The following is a 13,694-nucleotide window of genomic DNA, read 5'->3' on the forward strand; positions in this document are numbered from 1 at the left end:
AAAAAAACACCATTCATAATTTTCAAACGTTAGCGCAATAAAAAGAGGGTTGTTCTCGTCTGACATATTGTATGCTGACAGAGGAAATTGTTTGTTGACAGAATGGCGGAATGCAAGAAATGTTGAGCAGCAAAACCAGACCAGCCAGAACAGTTTTAAATGGGAGTGTCCCCCTTACACCATTATCAAGTGTGTGTAACGTCGATGTTTCGTTCTTGGAGTATCATAATAGAGTGGGTATATGAATGTGCTTGAGATATAAATTCGGTATGTTTATGTTAGCGAAAACATGGTTACAGCTGATTATGACAGTTGTGAAGTGTTAGGGCTGCTAGCAGACATGGATTGGGTGAATGAGTTGGTGTTCGAAAGAGTGATTTTCTGCTTGGATTCAAAAGGTGTGGTTAGACCCTTTCATCTACGGTGCACGTGATGATACAAAGTTAGGTTCTATTTTCGCTAGATGTAGAGTTAGTTTATCTGATATTTGTAACAACTCTAATGTCGAGCTCTCTAAGAGGGAGGCTAACATGGTTGCATTGTCTTGGATTTTCACACCATTGACAAAATGAATAATTGAAACCTTTATATTCCACTTTCAACCAACTCCGGGCAAATATTTCCACCGCCTCTGTTACTGATTCAAACACTATTGCTTTGAACTCTCCTTTGCATTGTTAGAAATAGCCAAAGAAAAGATTAGACAATACAAATCATATTCTTCACAACAAACAATTTTAATGCCAACCAGCTTGACAGTAATTAAATAAAAATATGGAAAATTTAACGTTAGTTTTCAGAAACATGAGAGCTTTGCATTAATGGAATCATCCATACAAACATATGATAGAGATTCTCAGATGACATAGACATATAGAAGAATTGTTTCTAGTAAGTGCTTTTATTATCCAAACACATCAAATGAAGATGATAATAACTAGTTAAACCTTCAACATTAACCGCTTAATGACTGATCTTTGATAATTTAAAAAGTTAGTATACTCGACTTTGTAGATCTGTTTACTTAATGTTTTTTGGCAAGTAGATTATTTCGTAAAGTTCTTAAGAAACTGATCAAAATAGAAAATTGTTAAACAACTTCCTCGGCAATATAATTTGATCAGATTGATATTTCTGCAGAGCTAGCAAGAAACTACATTGCGGGGGGAAGCATCTTCATAGTACCTCAAAAATTAGCCTACTAGTATCTTTTAGGTACTTTTTTTTTGTACAATGATTTCTGCATCACCATTTGACTACTAACTAAACACACATTATTGAAAATTGCCTCTTTAATTCAATTTAAGGAAACTACGACAGGTACAAAGGAGACTAGTTCAACTTAAATCACTCAGTTTTGAGCATGTAAAGCTTTTGATTATAACTTTACTTCTGAATACTGATTGAGAAGCATATTATTCTTTTTAATTCATGCGGTGACTGCAATAGCACATGTGAAGGCTCGTTGGTCGTCCTAATAAGTGAGATCAAGCCGTCTTTACCCCCTATAATATAGGTCATTTCCGGTCAAAAAAAAAATATTTTACAGGGGGTTGAATCAAAATAAAAGAAAACCAGAAATGAAATATATTATAGGAGGTAAAGACCTATTAACCCTGCAAATTATTGCAATCAATAACTACAAACAAGTAGGATAACCAGGAGCACTTCTTTGCACAAACAGATTAATATGAATCATAGTTAGAATCGTGCACCTAAATTTATAAGTGCCTGTTTATATTTACGGTGGAAGGCCCACCAAACGTGCGTTTGGATTCCTAATTTTCACATTTTGTTAGTATTGGAATGTGACAAAATATGTGCCACCGTGAAACCAAAATAAGCAAAAAGAATTTATGCTTTCGTCTATATGCATTACAATACTGGTGGTGATGTCTAGTTCCATCATATTATATATAATTAACTTTTGAAATATAAACTGATAGTTAAATTTCCATACGTGCATTACAATACCAAATGTGCTAATTTCTAACAAATTAATTAGTCAGTTGTTTGAATTTAATCTACCAGGTTCACCTTGGAACCTCTTCAGCTAAGGTTCATAATAGAACGACCTAAAGAGTGGACACCAATAAATTTATGATCATAACAAGATAAGCATCAGCAGTAACAGCATAACAATGAATAAAATCCGGAACGAAGTCAGTTTTGTTTTATGTTAGCTAGTACAGAAGAAAATATTAGATGTGCGAGAAAAGTCAAGAAAAGGACGAGTAAGATAATCAATTAGAAATTATAGCTCTTCATTATATTAAACATGTATAGTGGCAACTGAAAATCACTGAATAAGGAGATGGATTTTAGCTCATATTCGTAGAAACCAGCTTTCAAAATCACTATCACATTAGAAACCAGCTTTCAAAATATACAAGATAACATACTCTGTTATGAATTCAGATTTTGAGGATCCATTCCGGTGGAAGGAACAAGTTCTCACATTCGGGATATTCAGACACATGCGAAAGCTGACCTCGATCCAAGTGAAAAACACGGTTCCCGCCTGCCATATTGTCACTAGAGAGGACGGAAGTGTCAATAAAGATGACACAATTTCCTTTGGGAAGACACAGATCCCAACCAGAAGCAGAAAACGAACATCCACTCCCCACAAACAAAACCCTACCCCCTAATTTTTTCAACTTCACCCACTTCTTCTCCATCTCATCAAGCTTAAAGAATTTGATACTGAATTGAAAAAATGTTTGATGAATGTCCAATAACAACAACTCACCCTCATTCTCCACCAGCAATTTTCTGTTCTCACCACGAACACAACGTCGATACAAAGGTTGAGCCGCTAACTCAGTGCTCGAGTCCGGTCCAACTGTAACTGTCTGGCCAGACTGGTCGACCACGTAAAACCTCCCTTTAAACAGGCAGATGTCTCCGTGGGCAGTTGACAAATTGGAGACCGGTGTCCAGCGCTTGTCTCGGTCATGGAAAAGCACTCGCTTGGAGGAACAATAACTCAATGTGCCAAGTACGAGAGGCTTTTTCTCGGGGCATGTGACAGCAAGGATCTTTTGCGGATACAAGTAGCTACTGTGTTGATTTTGGAATGTTAAGTCGTCTTTGTCAATGATGAAATCGGTTGCTAAATGTTGGGGGGAGAATTTGGTGAAATCAACCACATTAGGCAAATGAGAAAAGGCTGTAGATGTGAGACTTAAGAAAGGTGGTTTTAAGAGTTGAGTTTTACCACTTGAGTTTTGGGTAATTCGTATCAACCAAGGCCGACGACGAATTAGGGTTTCTTGTTGTTGTTGTTCTTGTGGTGGTTTGACGAGGAAGAAGCTGCGTTTGGAGAGGTGGCCAAATGAAGTGCTGGTGTTTTCGATGTTATCAATGATCTCGTTGTTGTTGCTGATGGAATCTGGTGTTGGAACATATTTGAGAAGTGGGAATTGGAAGGGTAAAATGTTATGGTCATTTGGAATCGGGGAAGAGCGCCAAGTTGAACAAACTGATCGAAAACGAATGAGATCAAGTTCTACGTCAAGGCGTTGTGATATCAGAAAGATAATATCCTTTGGAAGCTCAGACCAGTCCACTGACGCCATAGATGAAGTTGCCACAGCTGTGTGGAAGTAAATCATAAATGGAAGACGGTTTTATTTGTTGCATGAGAAAAGGAAGGAATGAAAATAGCTACGTATAACGATGCGGAAGAAAACAGAGCTGGTCTAAAGGATCAGTCATAACTCATAATTGTAACCATTAAATCAACTTCCAGGTGTGATGCAATCGAAGACTCCAATCTGCAGTCATAATATGACAAATAACAATTATTTCATTGCTAAAATGATATATGCAGTAACATTAGCACTTTTTTTTAGGGATATATGCAGTAATATTAGCACTTTGAACCTGCTGAAATGTACGCCAAATCAGGGGACTGGATTCTCTCTGCCTAAAGGGAGAGATCTAATGAAATATATGCCACACAAAGACAAATATTAAAAATAGGGTTTACCGTAGAGATGGTAAAATGGGTTGGACCTGTCGGGTTGGTCGGTATAGCCCACATCTTTTAGCAGGTGGAATGGAATTTTGAACCTGCCACTAGTATGGTGTCCACTCTGCCTAACCTACTAAAAAGCGGAAATATGATGGGATGGGACGGGTTGGCCCGTTGGATTGATAGGTTAAAAATATATTCTCTTTTTCACTTCTCTTTATTTATATAAGTCAATTTCAATTTTCCAATTTTCTCCTCCGTATATTAGGGAACAAATTCAATTAATTTTATCACTTTTGTTTCATGATTTTAGACTCCTATTTTTAATGGTTATTCAATTCATAACTCATGGAGTTTTTATTTTGAATGTCTTATTGATTTTTAGATGATGTAATTTATATCATTGAATGATTATTTCATATTTTTAGTGAAGTCATTAGTTATATATTTAGATTTTTTTAAATTGACTTTAATTTTTACATCGTTTATGTGAAGTTTTTAATTAATACTTTTTAAAAAAAAATTGACGGGTCAGCCCACCAACCTATCTATCCGCCATAAAACGGGACGGACTGAAATTTCCAATCCTACATCTTTAGCTGGCCCGCCCCACTCCACCCTTTTTTAAAGGAGTTATTGACGGGGACGGAGAGGGACATGAGGAGTCTGACACTTTTTGTCATCCCTAATTTACTATAATGATTGCTCACATGGACCTCCTATTTTGGTTATATTCATGTAAATAAAGTGAAACTATTAACTGATAATTGAATAAAATGTTTGCTAGATTCATAGAAGGAGCTATAATGACTACAACACAGTGAGCATAAAATTTAAACTTTTGGTTTCTCGGTTAATATAAATCTTGGAAATTTTTAAGGGAGGACATATTAATGGTAGAAGGTCAGTAAAAACGGGATGACAATTTTATTTCTAGGAAAATCTCAACAGTATGCTATAATGGCAGAGCAGCCACTTGCCGCTACATCTACAGAACTTCCACGCGCCACGTTTTCCAACTACAGTAATCTGGTGCTATTGCTGCCACTATAATGGAAGATTATGGCTGTTGCATATTGTCACAAAGCCCATCTTTACCCCGTTCCTCCCCACAAATGACTATGATGGCTTTTGCTTCAATTAAAATGTGAAAATGTGGTTTGATGAGGTAGAAATTATGTTTGGAGACCAATGTTGTTGTTGATCATTCAATGTCAAATGGTGAAATGTGAAAATAATTAGCTAAGATCAATTTCATTGTTGATTCGTTGCGAGATCATATGCAGAAGGTCAATTTTTCAAGAGAACTTAATTCTATTGGAACAATTCTTGGTTAGATATTATTTTCCTTCTGACGACATAACTCTGCATTATCAGGTCTCGTACCCCTGAAAATCAAAGGGTTAAAACAAAAAAATATAAAAAATTATTATTTTTTCTTTATGTATTAATCAAAACCATTAACATTTTTTTTTTAGATTGACAAAATTAGTAGTCATCTAAGAACTCATACATATAAGTATGAAAAAGTTGGGGTATGAAACTTGATCACGGCGTTCAATCTAACAATGAACAATAAAGATTCTAGTAGAGTACACAAAGAGAAGTTTTCAATCTTCTTTATATATATCAAACATTGCTTCTAATTAAGCATCCCTTAGCTAGTCAATCACTCTTAGCCTGTTGTAAACCAACCCCTTGCAGGAAATGTTCTGCATCCAAAGCTGCAAGCACCCTACACAAATTAGTATGAAACATTATTAGGACCAAGATGCTAAAGGTCAATATGCTTCCAAACAAATTTAAATTGAATTCGTTTAAATGTCACATAAGAAACTCTGGGCGCAACTAAATGAACTGATCGAACTATGAACTGACAAGGCATTCAATTTAAATTAATTGGTATCTAAGCATGTATTATGCAAAACATAAAACCAGGGTAATCATGATATAGACTCTACTCAATAATATATAGGATTGTTATAAATGCAACAACTGTGAGGTTAATGTTTTGTTTGCTACAGAAACTTAACATTCTGTTGTTGTATTTTATGGTTTATTAAAAATCTTTGGATCATTGTCATTCTACGAATGTTTGGGGCGAAAATAACCATTATATGGAAGACCAGTCGAATTGTCCTCACACTTGCAAGAAATGCTCTTTTTGAGTTTCAAATGTTAGAACTCAATACCTTATTTAATTCAAGAACTAACAAACTCGCCAATTAGAAACAGAAAAAAGATGCGGAATCGATAAATAGGCTCTGTGAGCTCTGAAAGAACATATGCTAGATTATAAAAAAAATAAAGAATGATTACATAAAAATGACAAACCAGGTAAAAGATAAGTGCACTACAGGTCTACAACTATCTCTTACTCCTAATGTATTTTGCAAATTGACAGAAAGATTGTAATGGAGAAAGAATCAAAGAAGCATAACTCTTATTTTACTTTTCAAGTTTTAGAAGGTTTGTTGCCTCTAAATAATTAAATACTCCTAAACTGAGATATAGGTGTAATTGATCAACTAAGTTTCGACTTTATAGCACCATAATATGATAATAATGCATTTGGTCAAAACTTCAAATCAAAATGGCATAACTAACCTTGAATAAACACAACTTTAATAAAGAGAAGAGTTGAAATGTGAAAGTAACAATAAAAGAAGATGATCAAGCTCATCAACATTGATTGTTGCATCTTATCATACAGATTATCCCCTCAAAATAAAATGCATGAAACATATTTAGAAGTGGAGATACTTATTTAGAAAACATATATGCTACAAAAGCCATATTCGATGCAACAACATTCAATATTTCTCTTTCTAATAACATAAACCAAGCACACAAGAAAGCAATATCACAATCACATTAGAAATTTCTCAATGCAAGATAACATACTGGGTTAGTGAAGCTGGCTTTTAATGACCCACTCCGGAGGTGGCCCGAACAAGTTGTAATATTCAGGATGATAATACAAGTAGGAAAGGTGACAATCTTGATCCAAGTGAACAATAGTCACATTGAGATAGTTTGGTTGTGCCACTTGAGGTTTGGGTAATTCTGATCAACCAAGGAATTTGGGTCTGTTGTTGTTGGTCTTGTTCTTGTTGTGGTGGCTTGACGAGGAAGAAACTGCGTTTGGAGTTGAAGCCATGGATGATGATACCGATTTTCTTCTTCTTGTTCTTGTTCTTGGTTTCTTTTTTAGTAATGATAAAATAGAAAAGCGAATGATGAATGAGTGCAGCGCCAGAAGAAAATGGTAGAGTTGGAGTAGATAACGGTGGTGAGGATGATGATTCTTGGTTCTTGTGTGGTTGAAGGTTAAGAGCAACGATTTAATTTTTTCAATTAGACGATGATATTCAAGAGTTTCTTTATAGTATTCATTTTCTTGAATTATTTTTTTCTTTTCAAGTTGTATTCGTTTTCTTCACCACTTACTTAGCTTACTTATCTCATAAAAAGGGCTAAAGGTTCTTTAATTTACCTTTAATTAACTTAAAGGACCATCCATCTTGTTACAATTAAAGAACTTTTTTTGACATAACAATTATAGAACTTAAAGACCTAAATGATACAAAAAATACTTAAAGGACCAACTTATTATAATTAAATAACTTAAAAGGATCTCCGATGTAATTTAGCTTAAAAAAAAAATAAAAACTATCATTTATGTTAAAGAAATTAAAAAACTATTGAACTCAAGTGGTAAATAAACTTCACAAAAAAAGAATTATTTAGAAAAATCTAAATTCAACTCTTTGATAGAACAATTCTTGATAAACCTTTACTTTTCTTTTGGTATTAAAAATCATGAATAATTTTTGATTGGTATATGAAAATGTAATGGCCACTTAAGAACTTAGACACATAAGTTAAGCTTGTGGACAAAACCATTAATATTTTACTATTATATAATGAATGGTGCACTCATGACCTTCTTCAATTCCCATTGCAACCATCCTTCTCCTTTTTTAAAACACAAGTCTTCTTTATCACATCATAGAGATTTAAACAAACAACCAATTTCAAGCTTCAAAAACAAAAAATATTGTGTAAAAATGAATTTATAGAAATTATGAATTTTTTATAAAAATATTATACTATAAGTAAGAAACATCAACTGCCTTTTAAACAATTCAGGTCAAACCAAAAAAACAATTTGTTACATTCTTTATTCAAAGTCCTCTTATTATCTATAACTGATAAGGGATAAAATACTTGCACAAGTTGAAAAAGTTAAAATATCTACTGCTATGTACAAGTAAAAATATCTCATTGGCAGAAACATGATTCAAACATTAACAGATCTAATCTTTGTTCTAAATTGTCACAACTTAAGATTGTCTGCCCCCTCCTCAAAAGGGTGTTCTATAATGATCGAATCGAGATCCTCGACCTTGCTTAACAAATTGAGATATATCAAGTTAATATATTATTTTTTTTGAATCGGCAAAATATTATTACCCAACAAGCCCGTGCGAGAAGTACTAATAAGCTTGGGTGGAGAAAAAAACATAGAAGGGGAAATCGGTTGCCGCACAAACACCGGCTCGAACAAAAACCCCTTTAAAAACCACCCACAAACCAAGATGCCGCCTATAAACGTAACACCGTAAACACCAGGAAAGCACCCAAAACCAAAAAAGGCACCAAGCAATGAGGCTGAAGTATACTATCAAGAAGCTAGCATACTCCTACCTCACAACCAGCCGAGCCAAAACCACTAAAACAGCAGGTCCCCAAGCTGCACAGCTCCCCTACCGAAAAACAGAAGCGAAATCACCGACCTGCACACCAGAACTGCATCGAACAATAACTGCAAGGCAGCCGAACCAAAACTCCAAAAAACTAGGCGCACTACAACCGTGAAAGCAACTAGCAGAACTTTCAGCAGCTATAATAACCAGCAGGCACGCAGACACAGAGGACAGACCACCAAAAAGCAAACAGCAACAAAAAACAGCTCCAAAACCAATTACTTCCTTAATAGACATTCTTGTGGATTCCAATTCCATTCATAATATAAGCATGTTTGCATATCAAGCCTATACAAACTCCACCGCCACGAATTAACAACAATCTCCGACAAAAGATCATCCACATGCTTCACCTCATTTCGGAAGATCATATGATTCCTAGCTTGCCAAATAGCCCAAATAGTTGCATGCCAAATAATCCACAACCCCTTGCGAATCTTCTTGTTTCTCCCTTCAATACTCCAACATGCCCAATGCACAAACAAATTCGGAGGCGTAATAAAGAAGAAATCAAGCCATTTCATAACACTCGCCCAAACAATAGTCGTGAAATTGCAATGTAAGAAAAGATGGTTAGCCGATTCTTCCACTAATCCACAAAAAACACACCTAGAAGACACTTCCGGCGATAAACAATTATGCCGTGCAAGATTTCTTCTAGTAGGGATCCTATCTAGAAGGAGTTTTGATGGGATAAAACCGCAAGTGCACGGTCTTACCGAAGTAGTATAAAAGAGTATCGTTCCGACAGAGAGTTATGAATTCAATCAACTTTAGATAATGATTAGACTAAAGGTTTATAAGATAGAAAAGTATGGGTTTTTTTAATTAAAAGTAAATAATAAAACAAAAGATAAAAGTCTTGGAATTATTGGTTCATCCTAATGACAAGTCCTTCACAAACCAAACTATTAAACTTATAACCTTATGTTAGACCTAATTTCTCAAGACAGTTTCTCTTTTGTTCCTCTAGCAACCAAGCCTATTTCGCTGACTTGATTACTATTAGATTTTGGTTCCTCTAACAACCAAGCCTATTTCGCTGACTTGATCATTATTAGTTCCCTTGAAGATCGAAACTATATGTCTCAAAGATTGTAAAGACTATTTCGCTGCCTTTACAATCTTTGTCTAAATTCACTTGTTCGAATATCAAAGCTCCACTTTCGTTTTATGAATTGATATTTGAGATGATGGATAAACAATTATCAAACCCTCCACTTTCGTTTCCACAGTTTGATAATGGTTGATCCATGTTAAGGCGGTGAATTTAGATAAGGAATTAGGGTTACATAAGATTAAAGTTTAAAGCTTGGTTTGATTAGGATTATGTCATTAGACTTATCCAACAATCCCAAGACAAGAGAAGTCTACTCACTGACGTTCATCGTAGACAAGGAGAAGAAGAGAGAAAGCATATAGATAAATAACAAGAAAGTAAAATGAACTTTTATTAGAAAGACAATTGTCACATATTGTATTCCAAGAAAAGATGAATATTTGTGATGGCTAGCTACTCTATTTATAGTTTACATTCGACTTAAAATCTAAGCAACCATAAAAGGGCATTTCGGTAAACTAAAACAGAGTAGCTTAAAATCTAAGCAAAAGCAGCAAAAGAGGCATTGGAAGGTGGCACGGTCGTGCCAAGCCTAGCACGGGCCGTGCCAATGTTCTGACTTGGGGGAGACATATTTTGTCTTCCGAATCTTCATATTTCTGCACCGAATCAGCTCCAATCCTCTTTCTTTTGCTCCAAGACTCAATCCATCCAATATTTATTCCTGAAATATAAAATATGCAATTGTAGTAATATAATTCAAAAAGGAAATATTATAAATATAAATATAACTAAAATCTAAATAAAACAATACTAAATATTATGGATAAAATAGATATAATAATGACTCATCAAACTCCCCCATACTTGAATCTTTGCTTGTCCTCAAGCAAAAGGCATAAACATGGTAGCACAAACAATTTTATCAAATGACAATTCGATTAAAGGACATGTCTCCTCAAGGGCTTAAATTCCAAATGTACACTAATCACAAATTCAAGCATTTCTTGTAATTTTTATTCAACCCAACGATCAAGTTTTAAGTGAGTGTGTGTGTGAAGTCCAACCCTTTTTTTGCTCCTGTATAAGATAGGCATTATGAGGAAACATGGTCTAATCCTAGCACTAAACCAACCAAGAAAGATTCCTTCTATAATTCATATAAGAAAGATGGGAGTATTTGAGAATTTTTGTTCTTTGCCCTTTGCACATTTAAGTTCTTTATTTAAGGAACAACATCTTCACATAGGAAGTCGGAGGGCCTACCCCCTTCCCCAATCTAGATTCAATGGTGCCCCTTAAAACATCATCTTCACGTAGGAAGTCGGAGGGCCTACCCCCTTCCCCAATCTAGATTCAATGATGCTTTTTAAAGTTTTTCTCAAGATAACAATCATCTTTACGTAGGAAGTCGGAGGGCCTACCTCCTTCCCCAATCTAGATTCAATGATGAGATCTTGGAATTAATTTGGCTTTTTGGCTTTTTATGAACTCCCTTATACTAACTTATACTACTGGCACTTTGAGAATCTTTAAAGGTTAATGCACCACTAAGATTAAAACGCGTTTCCTTAAAATACCTATTCATACATTTACTCAAGGGAAGCAACTTTGTGTTTTTCTCATTGGAGAATTTTATTCACTTTAAAACAAGATGTGGGTATATCAAGAAGACTTAAAACACAAGAGTTTGCTTTCATGTACAAGAATCAACCAAATAAGAGGAGACAATGAAAATTTTGTGTCATGATATTTTCAATAAAAATTAGCTACTTAACCATGTCTTTTACAATAAAACTATACAAAAGAATAAAGTTCAAGGGAGTTTGGAAACACTACGACTAAAGACACTTTATTAGGCCCCCCCCACACTTAGGAGAAGCATTGTCCTCAATGATTTAAAGAAGAAGAAGAGAAAGAAGAAGATGGTGAAGAAAGAAGAGAAGTAGAGGAAGAGGAGAGCTCACAATTTTATTGAAGTCCATAAGGTAGACCTTGGAGGTGAAGGTGTTGCATCATGTATCGGAACATTTGATTGTTTTATTCATTTATTTGAGTGCCCCTTAGGACATCGTTTCTTAGCCCGATCATTTCAACACCTTGTCTTTATTGCTCGGTGCATGTTCTTTGAACTTTGGTTTGCATCCATGCCCACCGTTCATCATTATAGTTGCCACCGGCTTCTTGTTAATGGTGCAAGTTTGCACCTACCTCCTCTTCATTACCACCATCATCACCATCATTGTGTACCTGTGGGTTAGTGCCAACATAAAAGTTTTCTACCACCTTCGGATTAGTAATATTTGAATTAGGTAGAATAATCAAGAAATTAGCATTATTGACTCTCCACTCATATTGGGGATTGTGAGAAGGGCCATGGATTCTAAAAAAAACATGGTAGTGAGGGTTTCTAAGTATAGATAGTAGTTTCCCTCAATCCTATTTATCCCTTTGTTCACATTTACCTCAAATTTTCTAACAAATGAAAGTGATGATTGCACCTACCATTATATCACCTTTATATCCAGTTTCTTTCTAGCAATTGAAACAAGATAATAAATCAAATAATAGCAAATGTTAACATGGTGGTTATAAGCCTACAACAACTCAATAGTCCCCATCATTCCTACCTTTTTTCTACCCCATATGGTGCAAGCAATAACCGTGTGAAGGTACCTAAGCACATGGTTGTGAATTTATTCAACAACCTAATCACATGTTCATCTATTTCTAGTCTATCCATAGCATTAACATCAAGGTACCTGCAAGGAGAGATAGATCAAGAGATTAGAGATTTATACCTATTTCTTTGCTCGGAATCCTTGAATTGGATCCCATGATTGTGGGTTGTTGATTGCTTCTTGCTTGCACCTCTTCCGGAGGCTTCAGTATTTTACCTTTCCTTTTTGATGCCATTAACCTTAGCTTGGTTTGGGTGTTGGTGGATGATTGTTGGTGAAGTTTGGAGAGAATTATGGAAGAAGGATTATGGATGTTATTTGATATGGATACGGGAAGAAATTTTTTTTTTTTGATGGGTTGGCACGGCCGTGCCACCACAGGCACGGGCCGTGCCAACTTTCTGGAAAAAAGAGGGAAGATTTTTTTTTTTTTTTTGGGTGGGTTTCTGGTCAATGGCTTCAATTTTTTTTTCACTTTTTCGCATCATATTTGGACAAATACCTACAAAACAAATTAAAACAACACAAAACAAACAAAATAAAAGCAATAAAACTTATGGGTTGCCTCCCACGAAGCGCTCTTTTAGAGTCATTAGCTTGACGATTAGAAGGTTTCTCTACCCAATACCCAATCTTTCCCAAAGGGATAATGGCATCAACTTGAGATTCTCTCCCAAATCACACATAGCTTTTTCAATGGTTTCACTCTCAATCACACAAGGGGTGGAAAAACTCTCAATCACTATGAAGTTAGGCTTAGCAAGCCTTTGTGGGACATGGATTTTGAGTTTATAAGGTGGTGAAACGATTGGCTTATCACTCTCTCCTATGACTTTCTCACCTTGTTGTTTTTCACTCTCTATCTCACCCTCAATTGTCTTAGTTTTCATAATGGTGTCCTCTAACTGCTTACCGTCCCTAAGTTGAATAGCATTTATAAGGCCTTTGGGGTTGGCTTCAGTTTGACTTGGAAAGACTTCGGGGGTTTGAGAGGAAGTAGCTACTTTTTGGGCTACTTGAGAGATTTGAGTTTCTAGCATTCTAGTGTGAGTAGCAATGGAGTCCACTTTAGATGTAATCTTGACAAGAGAGTCATTCAAAAATCCAGTTTGATTTTTAAGTTCTTGAAATTGCTTGGATTGCTCCATAGCATGTTTTTCTAGTAAAATTTCCAAGCTGGATTTCTGAGGGACTCTTTGCTTGTT

At 35.3% G+C, this 13,694-nt stretch overlaps 1 protein-coding gene across 1 annotated transcript; it reads right to left on the minus strand.

Moving 5' to 3' along the window:
- Nucleotides 1–2,414: 2,414 nt before the first annotated feature.
- LOC11438256 (F-box protein At2g17036) lies at nucleotides 2,415–3,581 on the minus strand. The gene has a single exon (XM_003599118.3). It carries the CDS (start codon nucleotides 3,579–3,581, stop codon nucleotides 2,415–2,417), a length of 1,167 nt encoding a protein of 388 aa, XP_003599166.3.
- Nucleotides 3,582–13,694: the final 10,113 nt, after the last annotated feature.

This window comes from Medicago truncatula, chromosome 3 (genome assembly GCF_003473485.1).
Source record: "Medicago truncatula cultivar Jemalong A17 chromosome 3, MtrunA17r5.0-ANR, whole genome shotgun sequence".
Taxonomy (NCBI): Eukaryota; Viridiplantae; Streptophyta; class Magnoliopsida; order Fabales; family Fabaceae; genus Medicago; species Medicago truncatula.